The following is a 19,742-nucleotide window of genomic DNA, read 5'->3' as shown; positions in this document are numbered from 1 at the left end:
GTCGACAAATATTTTCTTTTTTTAGTAGGCGAGTATTTTGGTTTTTAACTCGCGAGTAGCGAATTTAATCTCGAACATCGTTTGCGCAACCCCGCAAGGGGTGTAGTCAAAAAGGAACAGAAAGTATCTGTCTGTGAATTATCTTACGTTGAGACTCTTTTTTAACTTCCCGTTTCTCTGTTTTCACAAAAAAAAAAAAAAGTTATTATAATTACCCCAAAAATAATAAAATGAAATGGCTTTCTTGAGATGTATTTGACTTGTCTTATTGTTAGTAAAGTGATTGAACAGCACAAGCCATGGCGGGCGAAGTCGCATGGTGTAAAAAATATAAGGTGTGCTCTTGCACAGAAATCTCTGAGAACCAATCGCGTACCCCAACCGTATGAATGCCGTATCGGAAATCCAGTAGATCGCATTCGACATCATTCAGCCTACATTTCAGAGTGTGGAATTCCTTACACTTACATCATAGTATGTAGCGTCGTATAGCTTCGGCAAAAACGTGAAGTAATTTCGTCACTCGGTTCGAATGACGTGGATGATGAGTCTTCAAAATCTGCCCCACCAAGCTGCAAAAATCTCAAAGGTCTCGAGCGAAGCAGACGACGGAGAATGTCATAGTTTTTGGGGAGACGTTTCGAAGGATTCAACTGTCAACAGCGCTGACTCAGCTATCGCCAATTAAAATGGGTAATTTCGTAAAGTACATGCAATTATTTTTAGTGGATTCGATAATGGTATCAATAGACAGTGATTAGAAATATGTAGAGCATCCAAAATATTGTCATTCTATTCCGGGGATACAGACTTCCGTCGAATTCAACTGTGAAATAGAATTTTATTGTCATATCAACCGCAGAATATAAAGACAGCTTGGCTTCTAAGGTTTCGTCAAGGCGTCTCGCAACAAGCAGCTAACGTCACGAATTAAGGCTCTGATATTTTCGTAATAGCACAAAAAGCACTAAATTGCATAGTCTAAGTTATTGCGCTAATGTGACAAATCAGGGTCAGGAATATTTGTAATACATAACAATTGTTCCAAATTGCTGGGTAATTTTTTCATGCTATATTTTTTTATATTGTGATACGAATAACACAGGCCAGCGACGTATAACTTTTAACGATGAGATGAACCGAATCGTCATTACGAAAGAAAATGATTGAACAGGAGTTTTGAAGAAAGTATAAGAAGATATCACAAGTCTGTTTTATTTATCTAATCTTTTAAGTCTTGTTTGGACCTAATGTCGTTCATTTTATACCCAAGCATTCAGTTTTACATTCATTTTATTTTTTTTTTTTCTATAAAAATAGTCCAAAAATGCATAAAAATAAATCTGGATGTGCTATAAAAAAACTTGCGCTATATTGTAATTCGACATACCGAAATACCTAAAAAAAAAAAATACCCGAAAAATTATTACTTGAAAGAAAATTAAAAGTTATATTTCACAGACCTGTTATTCATCTTTTCGCTGGTGGAAATAAATTTCTCCTTTTAAACGAAAGATTATCATTCTGTGAACCCGATACATGATTCTTACGTAATTTGAGCCAAAAGTGGGGAGGAGGTCACTCAATTCGTTCGTTAGGCTCTACTTTTATCTCATTATACTTGTCTGAAGTCTGAATTAAACTGTCAATGAAAATAAATCAAACTCGTTTTTCAATACAAGTATTACCCTACACGTTTACCTCGATTTTATCGAAAAATATTGGACACAGAATTTGGACAAAAAACATCGTACCTCCTTATTTTTATCTTCATTTAAATTACATCTAGGCAAAGAGATTTTCTATATTTTCATACTCATACAAGTCTTTTAGACTACTGAACAAATATAGTTCGATAGGCACGCGGTCTTGTTTTTTTCTTTTTTTTTAAATTGAGTAAAAAAAATTATGCTGCATTGAGAGCTCAAAACTAAATAGTGAAAAAATTGTTTTGAACTCTTAGATTTTACAGTCCGAGTTACATTTTTTAATTCTCGATTTTCGAATGCTAGTTTCCATTGTATTCCATTAGTACACTCACAAAACTTTTTTCAGAAAACATGTGACACAAAAAAATTGACCTCATTTTATTCGAACCGATCCATTTTGGACAAAAAATATGTTTTCTCTTGACGTTTGAGCTCTTAACGTGATGCAATTGTTTCATCGAAATCGTTCGCTTTGAGAAGAAGATAAATAATGAAAATTAAGAAATCTCTTGTCTTGAGTACTCTAGTTATATTTGCGGATGGGATTAAATACTTTGCATGGATTAGTTTCTCGTTACGAGGGAGCTTTAGATTAATTTCGAGAAAAATTTCTGTCGGGTGCCGTTCGACCATTCTTAACCGGCAATGGCCTTTCTCTTCTTTGTAGAATTGTAGAATCCGATATACATTGCCGAACAAGGTAATGCCGAGCAACAATTTCAGTACAGCTGAGACAACAGCGAGCTTATGTTTTATTTATTCATTCAAGTCGGTGAGTAACTATTGGAATATCGCAGCAGATGTACGAACGAACGCCTAAATGATAAGCAGAACGGAGCCCCATCTCTCGTGCATAACAGAACACGAGTAAAATAGTGAAAATTTTATCTTATCGAGCTGCTGATGTTGATAAGAAAATGGTACTCCGCCAGTCTGGATATCAGGTATTTCTCTTCTTGTCAGTCGTCAAGTACGACTAGTGATCTGTGTCGACTTCCAGCAGTTCAGTGCCCAAGTCGTAATGCCCGAGTACGTAAACGTGTTGGGACTTTTTCACACAACGCGTGAGTATCTATTTTTTCAAGAGACTGATAAGCATAGACGAGCCAGCGCCGACGAAATATGTCTGTAGTGGCAACAAAGAGTCACAAGTCTCGTACGTCTGGCCATGCGTGCGCGTAAAGCGAGTTGCCCGTTTGTCTAAAAGTGAATGTATATGCCTTGTTGAAACTAGGATATTGCTGTTTTTACGGTTTCGAGATCTATCAGGTGCACGATTGGTGCACTTTCGATGCATCGTAGGGTCGTTCGGTGACGGAAAATTTTTACGTTCGATGCACCGAAGTACCGTTGCGTCGATACAATTCGAAATATTATTTTTTCGCCAAATACCGCAATTTTGTTTAAAAAAAGAACCTAAATAACTTGAAAAATTCTAATTCTGATGCTTGATCGGAGTGTCTACCGGTCCTTCGTTTCAAAATCCCTGAGTATTTTTCAGGGTACTTATAATAACATTTGTGAGGAGTTTTTTGTAACGAAATGTATACGTCTGCATATATATTTATTAGATTTTTATTTCAACGCCATCGCGTTATAAATTACATCACGTGGCAATTATGAATTCGAATTTAAGTAAAGGTCGTAATAAAAATATAAACAATGGTTTTACCGAAAAATTTTATTTCCGGAATTGGAGGAAAACGGCTTAATCCGTTCGAATGAAATTTACATGAATAAAAAGTGTTTGGCGGGCGACGAGATAAAAATTTTTCAAGCTTCAACCGTTTCCGGTTACAGATCGGCGAATTTTTAAACTCGATACTAATCATTTTGCGCATCATGAATTATACAGGAATATCACGACCGGTTGGGACGAAATTTTAGTAATTATATGTCAAGTATTCGATAAAAATGAGTCACGGGACTTTTGGAACTTAAATTACATCCAGTTACGTGCGTCCTGAATTTCTAACAAGCGGACAAATCGATTTCACTAAAATTTCGGGAAAAAATGCATTATTCGATGGAAATACGACACAGCTTCTTTGAATATCCACCGACTTCCGATTATAATATGTGGTCTTCTAGACTGTTGGGGAAAAAAAATGCAAGAGCAATAATTGTCAAAAGTCGTCACAGAACTCGTTAATTGTAACATCTAGAAAAAAAAGATACCGAAAATGCTGCATTACATTCTGATCGTTTTGGCACAAAGCCACGTAATTTAACTCACGACGAAGAATTAATTTGCGTATAATTTGTATTATTTAGAAGATTGAACGATACAAACCACAAGTCGCAGAGGAATATGCTTTACGATCATTGTCAAATTTGATTCGGTAATACTAAGCATTTGAATGTGCATCGATGTAAATTTCTTTTTAAATAATTGGTACACCAAAAACGTACGATAATTTGAATTATTACGTGACGATTCTGATCGATTTTTTTAAAACACATTTCGTAGATACATCATATCGTGTTTACGCTAGGATGTTGGTCGAGAGCGTGAGCCGAGGTAAGAAACGGAAACATCTCCGATTTCTGTACGTGATTTATAAGTACATTTGACTATTGTCTCCAAATGACACGCTACGCGATTCATGCTGTGGCAGACGTGTACGAGCGTGACATACTGGTATTTAAATTACACGTTCGAAGCTGATTATCCGAGGTTTGAACGGATTTTCTCAGTATAATTTGTGTAACATGTGTATAAATGACGGTATCGATGAGAGGTAGATGATGAAAGTTGTCGCCTATAACTCGATGCGAGTCTTCCGATTTTTCCGGAGCTTTGCCGGGCAACTTTTCCTTTTCTTCGTGACAGTTAACGTCGAATTAATACCTTTACCCCTGTCGTAATTTAGCAAGTGCATACCTTTCTGTATCGTCGCCTCACCTTTCGCATCGATATGTGATATCAGATATTACAATACAGGTGTACAGTTGGCGGATTTTCAAATACATAGAGACCGTTGTGCGGTCGACAATCGCACATAGGCTGAGACAAAATCTCAGGAAAGTTATATGAACGTGAAGGAAACATGTCGACGTTTTTCTTTTATCTTTGACGTCGCAAATTACACCGGAGTCTTTTTCAATCCCATTGAAAATGCATCGAACTGTTGGGACATAGTCCTCTCCCTGTAAACAAGGTGTCCTAAGAATACCCGAACTCTTGAATAACTTGCAAGAATTAAGTTTTCATGGTAGATGTTGGAATGCAAAAGAGGGCGGACTTGAGAAGGTGGACTTGATCATGAACTTGATATTAATCTTTAGGTCTATTACTCGCATCTTATTGATAGTATATCTACTATGTGATATCAAAATTTAAGGAAAAACGAAATTGTGACTTGGATTGCTTAGGAATAATCAGTGAATATTGTCTGCTATAAAAATTCTTGAAAAACTTTGCAAGCTTTCAAACATTGCTGTCGATAACCCTTTACATCGTCTCTGTCCGATTAATACAGTCAACTAGAATCACACGTATTTTTTTTTATATTGTTTACTAGATATCATAATTTTATCTCCCAAGTACGATCAATGACGTATTAGGGTAATAAATACCGCAAATGAGGTTATCGAAATAAGTCTCTAATACGGCTTAGTGAAGCATTCAACGGCAATATAATTCTACTGATTATCAATATCTTCAATATGTGTCTACCAAATTGAATTTTTTCATATAAACCTACTATTCAATAATGCACAAGAAAAAACTATCAAACACAGGTCTAGGTTCAAAAATTATAAAAATACTTAAAGCCGTATGTTCGAAGTGAAATAACGCAGTAAAGAAAAGTAATTGAATTTCTTATGGGGTAAAATTTACGAAAACCGTGATTTAAAGAGAAATTTTAACGCCTTGACTGTCAGTGACACACATATGGGCAGAAAAAAGTCGTGCAACTTTTGTATCGTGACACATATGTTGGTATTTGAATAAAAAAAAAAAATGTTTTTACTGCATCGATTTGACTGTAATTTGGTAAATCATCATTTTTGAGATCGCTGAATTATAGGATAAATCTATGACATTGTTTTCCAACACAAAAGTGGCACGAAAATCTCATTTTCCCTGACTGCTGAAGGGGTTAAGACCGTTAATTTTTGCGCTTATTAAAATTCCTAAGGATTTTCGGAGGTTCAGGGGAGCAAGGAGAGTCTCAGTAACGCATTGAATTGGAATATAAAGGCTAGTATATGCTAATGATCTGGATATTCCAGCGGATTCCGCCCCCGATACAGTAATGTAAACAAACTAGTAACTAATCTAAGAAAAACAATAATCATCATTTTTGATAAAGGTGAACATGGCCATAGTAATAAATACCCCCTCGCTCTTATTTGCGCACTCTTAAAAAGATGTTGTAAAGGAATACGTCTATTTGGAAACAACAATCTCGCAAACAGCCGTATCACGAGGAGCGACAGAATGAACAATACTCGAAGTCCAATTAGCGAACTCATCGTCAGCTGCGACAACGTTAATAACGACAGTCAAATGCACTTCGTGGAATACTGACATGTAACGAACTTTGTTAAACCCTTGTAGCCTCTGACTTGATGCATGTACAGACACTTAGATTCATCCTGACTCCTTCAATATCCTTAGTAACTTTGCGACTCACGGTTCCGAATGAGCACCGTTGACAGTGCCGGCTTTGCGCCTCAGATCGAGCAACAAACGGAAAAAAGAGTGGAAAAAGCCCGAAGCGGGATGCCAGTAGTGCCAACGGTGCTCATCCGGAACCGTGAGTCGCAAAATTACTAGGGATATCGAAGGGGTCAGGATCGATCTAAGTGTCTCTACATACGTAACAATAATCCAAAACCAATTCGTTTATTAATTGTTGTTTTCAATGCAGGGGACATCAAATTGTGCTTACAGACCTGAAAATAGATAGGCATAGCTATAAGCTGTAAGTCTCTTTAGAGTTACTCTGAAATGATTGGAACAATGCTAGCGATGTCCGTTGGAAGGGAGAGAATCGGAAAATATCGTTTGCGAGACTTGAAGAACTGGCCACGAGAAACAACGTTTCAACTGACTGTCAAAATTATTGATATGAAAAATTCAAGTCACTTTGGAAAAAACTAAAAAACTCGGAATTTCTCTTCCGTTTGAGTCTTAAATTCATCGTTCTCCACCATAAAATTTGTGAAAATTCACCGAGAACTCAAATCATTATCTTTTGTGATGGTTCATGTATACAGTTGAATTTTGTTAATCCGCCTGCAAGCTGAGACCTTTCGGCTTGCTGTAATTCTGACAAAAAAACCTGAAAAAATACAAGCATTTTTTGCGAAGGCATTAAGAACCTAGGTAATTTGTTGTATAAGATCTATTATCGTCTTGAATTTTTTCGTAAGTGGGAATCGAAGCGAAAATGTGCGAAAGTCGTTCACGGGCTTAAATATTCGTAACTTTTTGATTCATGATTTTCAAAAAATAATTTTCTTCGACGTAAGCTCCAAAAATCTGAATTACTGCAGTACTTGAGAATCAACAATTTCGTCGGTGCATCGCTCTTTCGTAGCGGGACTCAGGAAATGTTACTCATCCCAAAAACCTTCGACAAAATGTGTAGTTTTTTGACACTCGTTACTATTCCCACATTTCCCAAATTTCAGAGGTCAAAAAGTGAATAACTGAGATACCTACTTTCCACAACTCCGGAAAAAATGAGAACTAAATTGATCCATTGTGAGACTGTTTTCATGCAATATTGAGGTCGCAAGAAAAGAACTAGGAATTGCAATAACTTCGTAAATAAAAGATGTACTCAAGATCAACTGAGCGCACGGCCGAGCTTTCCTTGGTTTGCGTTGTCGCCGCAAGCACGAAGTGGCCAAGCGCAGTTATTCATTCGGCTTTACCACGGGTCAAAAAATGCGGTAGTCGTATTCTATGATTTTCGTAACGCCACTGATCTTGGGCCTAATGAATAACTACGCTTTTGGGCGAGCTGCAGCAGGCCCCACTGACCGCAAGCGCTACTTCGTGCTGCGGGGACCAAGCCAATCAAGGAACGCTCAGCCGTGCGTCCAGCCGATCATGAGAGCATCTTTAGTTTGCGAAATTATTGCAATTCCCAGTTCTCGTCTAGGGATCTCAGTATTGCATGAAAACGGTCTCACGATGGCTCACAAACTATCTCAACACTTGCACTTTTTGACTTTTGACTTTTGAAACGTGCGAATAGTAACATGTGTCAAAAAACCGCACATTTTTTTACAGTTTTCGAGATGAGTAACCTTCCTGAATTCCGTTACAAAAGAGCGATGCACCGTCGAAATTCGAACACTTTTCGTTCATTTGTGCATTTAATATAGGAAGACAAGAGGGGTGAGTTTGCTCGGTCGGTAAAGGTAGGAGTACTAGATATCCTTAACAAAAATAAACCTCTGTTACACGGACTGTATATGAACTGTATTGTCTGCGGACAATACTGCTTGGTAATTGTTTGGCTACACGGAGAGATCATAAGCCAGTAGAATCCGCGTGAGTTATCATTACTTTAATAACATTAAATAGTACAGTATATGCCGTAACTTCGTTAAATACGCCTTGAGGCCTCGGTTGTTCACGGAACGGTAGGTGAACTATGAATCGGCATTGCCACGTCACAGACGTTAGCAGACAGTCCTCAATATTTTCTGTTCTATTACTCAACTAAGTTTCATCTTAAATGTTCCGCAAAACTTTGATCCCTCGTTACGCTGAAGATGGAGAGATTCGTTAACCCAAAAAGTGAGTCACAGATTACTGGTTAGAGAAATAACTAATAAATACACACAATTCTTTGTCGTCATCGATTGGAAATACGTAATGAAATGTCAGTGATATTTGAATGGCATTCGTAAGCTGAAGCTCCAACTGTCACACAACTATTGTGTATTCTTGCAGTTAGTAAATGATAGTGAGATCAGTAATCGAATAAATCGACGCGTTCATGCTCATACGGTTTGAGATCTAGATATGAATCAGTTCATCCGTTTTTTATTTCATGTGCATAGTTTTTACGTTTCAAGGGATTTTCTTGAAAAAAGTAATAGCTACAAGAATATGTCATTAAAACGACAACGACAATGGTAATAATAATAACAATAAATAGAAAGCAGTGTTTCGGTTCGTAATGAAAATCGGGGCTTCTATATTATTCTATTGTTAGCGGTGCGGCGTGTTTTTTATTGCTCATAGAGCTTACAACATACAGCCAGAGGTTCGAAATATACGGCAGTGGTTGTTTCCCGGCAGAAAAGTATGTTTTATCGTTTTTGTTGAGATATTTTTTTGATAATAGCAAAAGCTGGTTTCCAGAAATCTGAAACACAGAGGACAATCTTCAATAAAATACGAGCCTCATAAGTATTAAAAATATGAATTTTTGAGAGTTTGATTTTCATAGCCTGAAAATTTTATTAACAAAACTGAGACACTTTCGCTACGTGCTAATATTTGCTACTGATGTTGGATACTGTTTGCCTCCATTTTTAGGAAATTCCATACATAAATACGCATCTACTAAGACCATGAAAACCCTAACAAGAAGCAAGTCAGTCATGATTTTTTAGGAAATAAAAACTGCTTTCCAGTCGATGATAAAACAAGTTGAGAACATTTTTAATAAATAAAAAAAAAAACGAAGCAAAGTAACCTACGCATTTTTGGATCTCAAAAGTATTAAAGGCACTGTATCTCCGGTAAAATTTTTATAGTAGAAAAGTTATTTACCCTTCCGCCGCAGACCGAAACACTGCAACTTTTTTAAAAACACGTTCACAAATTATACTTTTCAAGAATGTTTAATTTAGCAGTGCAAAAGGGAAGATTTTGGCGCCGAAAATACTCTTTCAATAATAACGAGTGAAAGTACACGCGCGTAAAAAAAAAGTTTTTCTTCAATATTTTATATTTTTCAGACGGTGGCTCGGGCTTGTTTAGTCAATTGCCAGAATAAGGAAAAAATTGCTCATGCGCTGATCGTGTTATTATTATTTATTGTACGCATAAGGTTGACATTGAACTTTATTAGAAATTATCTAGAAGGTGTAAAACACTTGTCAAACTGAATGATGTCACGAAAGTTGAAAGGGGCGTCCTACAAGGTGCGATACTACAACCGTTTCTCTTTATCATTTCTATTATTGACATCATAAACTGAAATACCAAAGAGTGCGGTTCAATATCATTCCCGGATAATACTGTTTTACTACCATACATACCTACTACTAAATTGTGGTGCAGTGTAGTTTTGAAACTTGCTGGAATTGATAAACAAAGTGGCTAGATAAAAATGTTATAGCGTTAGACGTTAGCAAAAAAATTCAGGCTATTACTTAGGTACTACTTATTGTTAGTAAATACTCAGGCATCATCGTTTGAACTTGGGATGATAAAAAATGAGGTAAAAATTATTGTCACTAAAAAACTTTATACGTGCAATTGTTTATGGGCTGTACTAAAGTGTGGCACGCTATGAAATCATAGCCCGGGGGTCTGCGTCTACAACAGTCATTGGTCCGTTGAATGCAGTAGGTACGTAATAAAATTAATAACCTTTCGACGGAACCGGACTAATGTAGTAGGTGCAAAGCCACTGAAACTACGTGAAAAATACATTCTGGCGGCAATCGATTATCACTAAAAGGAACTCGCGCAAGCGTATAAGGACAATTTTACAGTAACCAAAAGTAAATTGGTACAATAGCTGGAAATAAATAAAGAACAGAGAAATTCACGGCCATAAGTTACGTTAATAAGCTTGTCGGAAATCTGAAAAAAACATGCAAACTAAAATATGTAAGACAAAATAGTGCCATGCATTAGAAATCAAGTGACATCCTTGTAATGATGAAGGAATCGTCTGATCTAGCCTAATTCTAATCTTACACCAGTCGCAAAAATTGACGAATCACCCATTTCCAGATGTAAGGACCTGCAATTTCAAAACTGCACAACTTTGAGGAAGGTTTATGTAAAGAACTCCGAAAAGGAGCATTAAGAAACTTGAAACATAAGCGTGGAGCTGCTTCATGCAGATTGGAATCAATTGAGATTAGGCAAATGGGATTGATTCGCATGAATCCGCATTTTTTCGAAGAATATAACAGACGAACAAATCATCTTTCAAGGGTCTCTGATGAAAGGTTTTGAACCTAATTAAATATTCGTCTTCTGCATCGCACACCTAAACATCTAATCAAATTCCTTTGGCACTGCTGAGACTACGTCAAAGAGTACCCTCGAAAATCATCAACTCAAACAAGTTTCACTAGTTTCAGTAAGAATCTCACGTGATAATCGTGACTTGGGTGGCTCATGATCTTGAAGATTAGAACGATCCCTTAATAACCTTTGTTTCAAATTGGTTTAACAATCAATTTTTACCGAGATATTCAATTTTGAACAGACGTAGATCAAATCAGTAAAAATTATCTTGAAGCTGAGGTTTGAGGCTTCAAAATTCTTTTTCAAACAGTTTTTTTTCACGAATTTTTTGCAAAATCACGCAACCTTCAATTTGCAGGGTATTTTCAATTAAAATTGGATGTTTTGTTCGTTTTTATGACCCGTGTATTTTCATCTTCGTTTCAGGGAAAACGCTGTACGTCGGCGGAGCGGCAATCGTCGCTATTCTCATCGTGATCATTGGATTATCCGTGGGACTTTCTAATTCTTCCGCCACGCCGGACACGTACTCAGGAAGTCAGGCATTGACAACGGCGCCACTAATCGACGGGTGAATTGGTCTTTTGAATGACGATAACGTATTTCGGCTGATCCACGAACTTTCGGCCAACTTTTTGCATGAAAAATTTCAAACTTGCTGAAATTTTGACATGTTTCGTTGTACACTAAAAGTACAATTCCTTCAATTTTCAGCTTTTTTAGACCTCACCACCCACAAGAAAAGCGTTGATCAATTTTATTACTTTCTCAAATTGAACCTTCATCTTCGAAATTTTAGCGCTTTTTATCGTCGGGAAATAATGAGACCGACAGTATTTATTTTATAAGAGAGTCTAATCTTTCCAAATATGAAATGCATTTTGAAACACATTTCTTTCACGTTTTCAGTCATACGCAATGTACATATGGAGGCCCAAACAGTAAATTGTTTCAATTTTATTGATTAAAAAAATATACATTTCGAATTTAGGAGTGGTATGAAAATGAGTTCTCAATTGAATTAGTGTAAATACGTTAGAGGTCGTAGTTTCGGAACTTTGTGAAAAAAAAAAAAAAATTGTACAATAGGTTGTTTGTTTTTTTATGCCAAGAAATAAATATTTTAGTGTATATGCAAAAGATTTTTAAGTGGCATAAATATGAGATCATAATTTTATCGGTAATATACAAATAACGGATCAAAAGATTGATTGTTTTGATTTTCATGAGCAAGAAAGTACACATTTTGGAGTGGATCTTTAAAGTTTTAGAGTAGATCGAGTTACGTACTCATTTTCACATCACACCCACAACTCATTTTCCGTCCCACTTATCCGTAAGCCTTTTTATTTCACTTCTGCGATCACTAACACTTCGCTCTGATCATTCCAAGTCACTTTGCATCGTCTTTATGAACAGTAAACTTTTTCCCCACTCTCTAAACCACATACTTTGTCACCATTTTCGACGAGTATTTAACACCAAACACGTATTTTATCAATTATACTCACAATCAGCGTTAATCAAACCCTTCTGTTCGTTCTCCCGGTTATTCCTCAATGATAAAGTAGAAAACCAATCAACTCTTAGAAGAGAGCTGATAATTCCAAGACAAGGTTCTAATTTGAAAAATTAATAAAATTGATCGACGTATTTCTCGAAAACAGTGACGTCTAGAGATTACTCAGTTTATATTATAACGTATTCAAATGTCAGTCGTGTAAAAAATTTTACCCTAAAACGCTGGCCGAAACTACTTTAATGCCGGAACCATTGCCGTATTAGTACGCTATATAAATGTTCAGTGCGATGGCCGTTTCAGTTAATCATAATTGATATTTTGAAATGCAGGCATAATGATTTGCCGTACAATTTGTACGCTTTATTGAACAATAAATTGTCGGAGTTCAATTTTTCCGCCAATTTGGAAAATGATTCCGTTTGGGGAACGACCGCATGCTCGTCTTGCTTCACGGATTTACCTCGACTACAAACTGGAAAAGTTGGGGGTCAGGTAAGTCACTTAAAATATCTAATTTTAAGTAAGCTCGATTCATTACAGTGGACAAGCACCTGACCAAAAACTGCAAAAATTTTCATAGAGCAGAATTTTAATAGTAGATTATATTCAGAGTATAAATTTACGTACTACAGTCAGAAAGTCAGGTACGGACACATCTAATGTCAGTACGCTTCGAAAGACATAAAAAAAAAATGGGTGTCATTAAAACGTGTGGAAGATGCTGAAAATTGATCCACAAGTACTCTATGCAATGAAAAACTGCACAATAATCAGATAGCGCAGTGATGGGCAACATCGCGTCAGCACCACCGCATTAGTTTGGTTTAGTTGAGTTTACTTTACAATTGTATCTGTTTAGTGTCGTAAAAGTCCACCACTTCATATCATGGAAATCAATTCGTGTAAGTGATTTGAAAAACCTGAAATTTGATACAATGTTAATCCATCGATACACGAAGCTTTAAAATTGAAAAGATTTCGTGATTTTATCAAATAACGAAATGACTCCGCTAGCATACGCGCCCGCGCTATCAGAAGCCACGGGCACTTGATACCCTCACTTCTAGCGATTGCTGATGGACTCGGATTAGCTTGTAAAGATCGATGAAGGGATGGGTTGGCAACCATCTACATTGTACGTCTATAGCCATCTCGAGGTTCTCAATAATATATCCACATTCGCAAAGGGAGCAAGAAAGACTGTAGAAAATCTTGTCAAAGTGTAGTCCAATTAATTAATTGTGAGAGTTTAAACCTCAGCTTGTCGACTCAACGCGTGAATGACATTACCCATTTTATAACTTTTTCCGTCTACCACTCAGGTCCTCCTCGACTCGCTCGGAATTTAAGCTCAAGTCCTTTTAATATGTAACCTCGCATGCTGATACTACGGTACTACGTTCGGTTTAAAGATATAAGATTTCTTCCAACTTTGATCATCCGCAATTCTACATTATAGCACTGTGTGTGAAAAAAAAAGTCATGTTCGACTTGTCCCAGAAATTGTAAAAGCGTGCCGAGAGTAAACGGTTCATATAAAGCTACGGATTTTGGGGACTTTGCAACATCTACTATCGCATAGTGTAACTCTTGTCTGCATATAACTTGTTGGATTGAGAACAGGTGTATATTTCAACGGATTGTTTCAGTTCTGGGTGGCTTACACGAGCTGCTCTTCGCAGTATAAAGATTCGGTTCAATTGACGCTCCGACAGATCGATGTGATCAAACGACTGATCAACAATTACCCTGAGAACCTGACATTGGTGACCAACGCTGCTGACATCGAGACAACATGGAGTAGTGGAAAGATCGCGTCACTTATCGGCGTTGAAGGTGGACATTCGATGGATTCTAGCTTGGCAATTTTGAGACTTTACTACGAGCTCGGTGCTCGTTACCTCACTTTGACTCACAGCTGCAACACGCCATGGTAAGGTCATTCGTTAAATAATGTACGAACCGTGCCGTCTGACTACGAAAATTGACGAAACTGTACAAAGATATTCTTTATGCCAATTCCAGTGAATATACGAATATATTAAAAACATATCTACAATCGAACACAAATGAATCTGGCCTTATTCGAATCACAAAAGATATCAACAATTTGAGATAAAGGTTTCGTAATCAGAAAATCTGATATGACGACGCTCTAGTGTTTTTGGTCCGATCGTGATGTTTTTTGGAATCATTTTACTCACTCTTTCTTACATAGTGAACCAAATAAGCTTGAGGGACAACAACCGAGATTCATTAGATATATTAATTGCTGAAACTTTCCTCAAATTGTTGTAATTTTAGACTTGTAGTGTTTGTTCGAATTTGGTTAGAGTAATTTTTTTTTCTTTTTTTTTTGAATAGCGGAAATGTTGTTTGATTCGTGTTCACCATCCTCCACACCAAGAATGTTAATAGAAATTTTTCACATGGTTTACATCTTTAGCAAGCCATCCTGGAATCCGGTTGTTGATCGACCCATTCTCAATAGCAGTTCCCAGATAACTTTTTTATTCAATTTCTAGGGCTGACGCTTCGCCAGCAACTGGATCACCTGTCTACAATTTAACGGAGTTTGGTCAGGTACATGAAATGGGATTTGTTCAGTACAGCCAAGCAAAAGATTCATTTTACAAAGAGCGTTGACTTGACGTGGCAAAATCAAATGAATCGTATCAGAGATCGAATGCTTAATGACTTCTTCCACTTCTTTCTTTTAACTGCCAAAAAAGTTTAGACACACATAACCAATAGTATGGCTTAAGACCTTTTCGAAATACCCACGCTAGCAGTGTTCCATATCTTCAAACGAATTCAATTCAATCGATATTGACTTTTGACTTACAGCTGGTACCCGGTAATTGATGAGAAAACCATATTCATTTTACGCCGGTTGGTTACTTTCCGATGGGCTTCCCGATTAGGAAAATCACGTTCTACCGAGAGCAACGGAATATAAAATTATTTGATTATTGACTCACTCCTGCTCTCCTACATTATCGTACAATCTCGAGGATTAGCAGTATTAATCTAATGAAGACTCAGCGTCGTAAATCATGATATCAAAAGAAGAGATATGCTCTTGAAACAATTGAATCAATTGATTAGGGGCTTACAAGCCAGACAATATACCGGGAGGATCGTGTGAAAGCAGACGATGCGAACGACGCTGTGTCGGCAGATAAACAACTGAAGTGACATCTGATTTCTTTCAGGACGGTAATTATGAGACCATATACGGTGTAAGCCACAAGTCCGTCTAAGTAGCCGGTCCGAACTCTGCATACAGAAGTTAGAGTTGGCGTAATAATATTTCTATAGAACATTTGGACATTTACATCGGAATTGAAGCAATTGAAAAGACGCAAATAAGGTGGAAAATTTATTTCACTTCCCTATCCATTATCGGAGCAGGGGGTCGATTTCTATTGGCTAACGACAAGTGTAACATAACTGATCTTCTCACATAAAACGACCTCGGATAGTGTTTAGAAAATCAGGTTTAGATATTTTAACAAAAGTTGTTTATGGTATACATTGAATTTTGTATCCACATGGTGGACGGGTGAAAATAGTTTTTCAGTGCTGGACGTGAATTTTTATTTCCTATAGTGGGAATTGGCGATGAGCAAGAGCTAGTCATCAACATATCGTAGATAATTTCATGGCGGTGGATCCAAATAAACCAGCTTCTTCAACAAGGAAAAACAGAAAAAAGGTTTTGAAACTTTGACGTATAGGAAATATTGATCAGAGTCCAGTAAAAGTGTCTCAGGAAAGCAACACAGAGCGCAGGAAATCCATCATTCTTCTTGAAGCTGTTCCAAGCTATGTTTGCGAAGTCCACATCTGCTAGATTAGCGCTAAATTAGACGGACTTGTGGCTTATGTTGTGCACGGTCTCATGGGTACCATCCTAACAAAAACCAGATGTAACCGTGGTTGCCTATCTGCCGGTACAGCGTCGTTCGCATCGTTCACCTTCACAGAATCCTCGCGGTATATAAGAAAGTACTCACAGGAGTTTTAATCGACAGACAATCGTCTGGGAAATGAATCGTCTTGGCATGATGGTCGATTTGTCACATGTTTCTCACAACGTGATGAGGGAAGTTTTGGCGATCACAAAAGCACCGGTCATATTTTCCCATTCATCAGCCTACGCGCTTTGCGATCATTACAGAAATGTGCCCGATGACGTTTTAGATTTAGTGGTGAGTTACACTCAACTTCAACAACTATTTAGATATGATGTGATTACGATATCAGTTTGCATGGATTAGCATTGATCAAACAGTAAATGGTTTAGGAGTGGTAATATTTTTTCTGGAAAATTCTACACATTTTTAGAAAGAAAACGATGGAATCGTGATGGTCAACTTTTATAGCGGATTTGTAAATTGCAACGACAGTAGAAACGCAACCATTGACGATGTTGTTGGTAAGCAGCTGCTTTCACAAATCGTGCACAACCGTCAATTTGTTCGAGTTCATCTTATTTCGTACGTTACAGATCACATAAATTATATTCGAAACCGGATTGGTGCCACGCACGTTGGTATTGGAGCGGATTACGACGGAGTCAGTAGGTAATTAAATTAGTATTTGTACAATTTGGTTAAATGGTTATAAAAGTTAATTTCAATTTGAATACTGAAATTCTTCCCAGCATGCCAACCGGATTAGAGGACGTTTCCAAGTATCCAGACCTGTTTGATCGTCTCTATAACAATCTGGACGATGAGCCATCCTGGACTAACGAGGATCTGGAAAATTTAGCTGGCCGGAATCTTATCAGAGTTTTCAAAGCTATTGAAGAAGTGAGTTACGGAATTTTATTTGCGAATATTTGTAATCGCTGTGTACCCGCACAAGAGCTTTACAACGAAGCTATCAAAGACTTCTTATTATACGATACACACTTGCGGATTAGCTATTGACTGCCGCTGGTATTTGTTGCACGTCATGCCTTATCGATATAGATACAAATCGGCACTGACTACAATTTCATCTACCATTTAGAGATCTGAAAATCACGATGATAAAATAATTGATCATGCGTCACTGCTGACAGTGAGTGCTTCTTGAGCTTCCGATGAGAAAGCCCCGTCACACCTATCTCAAATACTTCGCCAATTCTTGGAAAGTAATCATTCGCATGCGTTTCAAAAAATCAGTCACATAAAAAATGGGGATTTACCCAGTAAAATAATTGTCCGATTTCATATCCCAGTTTCATTTTCTTCATCCAACAGTTTCTTTTAAAATTCCTGCATTAGCTGCCAGTGCCATGCACGTCAAATGTCAGTTGACGCCTGAAAAAACGGGACCACCGTTGGTTCTGTATTAATACGATGAATCTTTTTCTGTCCAGGTTAGTACATCGCTGGCCAGTGAGTTGCCGTATGAGGATATTATAGATATTCAAGAATTGGGTAATGCTCAGGAAGCGGAAAATTTGACAGCAGGAGCTTGTCAGACGGCTATAGAGTGAGTAATACTTTATATTCTATTCGCGTATCGTTCTATCACATGTGCAGTAGGTCTAGGAGAAAACTGTTATACCTCGAACCGAAGTGAGCTTCGAGCCACGTATACCGTAGTTGTCGTATATAATTCGCCTCGAATATGACATTTACTACTTTTGAGTAACCTTGAAATAGTGATTAACCCTAGAAGTCGCTGTCTTGACACACTGAGACTGAATGTATTATGTATAAGCTGATCCACGAACTTACAGCCAGCTTTTTCTGGTAAAACTTTCGATATGGTAAAAATTTGGATTTATCGTAGTGTGCATCGGGATATGAAAATACTGCAATTCTTCGGTCTCTAGCCCTTATTGTTTTTAAGAAACAAGTTAATCACTTAATCACTTTTTCAAATTGGACCTTTGACTTCGAATTTTTAGCACTTCCCGTCGTCGGATAAAAAGTTGAACCGGATGTATTTCCCGTGTAAAAACGTGTGATAATTCCGAGCATAGAATCAACTTTAAGGCAGTTTACTATTTAAAAACCTATACAGATTCGTTAATCAAGACTATAAGCTACATGGCATTACCATTTTCCAGACTCTGTTTATTGTAAAAAAAAATCTTGGGAGATTTGAGAAAAATCGGTTCAACACTTTTCCCCATGCTAATTCACTTTGAATCAATCTAAGATTACACCCCCGAATTTTGATGTCCTTTTTCGTATCCTCAGATGGAATGATTACGAGCAGTCAACTACCACTGTCACCACTATCACCACTGATGCAGAAAGTACTACAACAGTGAACGCGAGTGCCGTCTCCGCAAGGAGATAACATTCCATACTGCTACTCAGACTTGATTACATCCTTTTAGGATTCATACCGTAAGGTCCGAAGGACAGAAGATAAGTTACAAGTAGTGTCCGTATTGAATTTGATCAAACTTATGCTTTGTCCCGTATTTCATGATGAAAAAGCAAACTAAGTTTTCGAACAATGATGACAATGCATTGACTTGTGAATATCATGAAACGCAGAATAATTATTTTGTGACTGAAATGCCGTGTCGTGAAATTAATTCCCCCGTATTACGTATCGACGGTTTCCGATATTTCTCTCTATCTATTTCTGTGATCAAGTTGATATTCGGTAGTGGACTGCGCAAAGGCATTACTGAAGAAGAAATCCTCGAAAATATTGTATTCGTGGTGTATACTTTCTGTACATTTATGGGTCGTGTTGGAAATTTTTCAGGTAAGTGTAGGTACTCTTTTGATGCCTTGATCTCAAATTCTCAAAATCATATGCGACGAGAAACGAATACATGAGATACGCTTCGTTTCACTGATTCAAAAAAATTATCAAAATGATCAAAACTATTACTGTCAAACAGCGCTTCGAGTAAAAAAACAACTTCTGAAACACCTGGAATAGTATATGGTGTTATAAATTCACGAAGTGGGAAATTTTCGACGAGTGTGGAATTTGATATATGATAAAATTTCAAGTAACAGTCTGATGGATATGTACGTGTCACTTCTAATATCAATGGGTGACTGTGAATGGCCTTCGACACAACCTAAACCTGAAACATCTATTTTTTCAAAAAACCGTAAAAATCTCTTTCGCAGGACAATTTAGTACTCTAAATGTTGGTGTCAGTTATTTTATCACGCGTACTTGCTACTCGGAACCAAACGTCGTGGAATATGATCGACAGATACTGTTCGTATTCTTTGGGAAATACCGTTAGTAACTTTCATTACGATTTCTGACGAAATTTGAATAACATTTTGAAAATGTAACTAATTTGAAAAGTATTTGGATTTTATAATTTGTTAGTGGTTAT

General features: G+C 37.1%; 1 protein-coding gene across 3 annotated transcripts; it reads left to right on the top strand.

Annotated features, from left to right (window-relative positions):
• The first annotated feature begins 583 nt into the window (after nucleotides 1-583).
• On the top strand, nucleotides 584-18,952 carry LOC124216769 (dipeptidase 1). 3 transcript variants are annotated; one of them, XM_046621692.1, is made up of 11 exons: nucleotides 584-693; nucleotides 11,323-11,467; nucleotides 12,748-12,910; nucleotides 14,068-14,351; nucleotides 14,944-15,001; nucleotides 16,456-16,632; nucleotides 16,769-16,859; nucleotides 16,932-17,007; nucleotides 17,088-17,238; nucleotides 17,793-17,908; nucleotides 18,625-18,952. In XM_046621692.1, exons 1-11 carry the CDS (start codon nucleotides 690-692, stop codon nucleotides 18,725-18,727), a joined length of 1,368 nt encoding a protein of 455 aa, XP_046477648.1. In that variant the 5' UTR covers nucleotides 584-689; the 3' UTR covers nucleotides 18,728-18,952. The 3 variants fall into 3 exon arrangements, with proteins under 3 accessions (XP_046477648.1, XP_046477646.1, XP_046477647.1); XM_046621690.2 differs by lacking the exon at nucleotides 584-693 and adding an exon at nucleotides 2,529-2,773; XM_046621691.2 differs by lacking the exon at nucleotides 584-693 and adding an exon at nucleotides 8,258-8,475.
• Nucleotides 18,953-19,742: the final 790 nt, after the last annotated feature.

This window comes from Neodiprion pinetum, chromosome 4, assembly GCF_021155775.2.
Source record: "Neodiprion pinetum isolate iyNeoPine1 chromosome 4, iyNeoPine1.2, whole genome shotgun sequence".
Taxonomy (NCBI): domain Eukaryota; kingdom Metazoa; phylum Arthropoda; class Insecta; order Hymenoptera; family Diprionidae; genus Neodiprion; species Neodiprion pinetum.
This window is presented reverse-complemented; position numbering and strand designations above follow the sequence as displayed.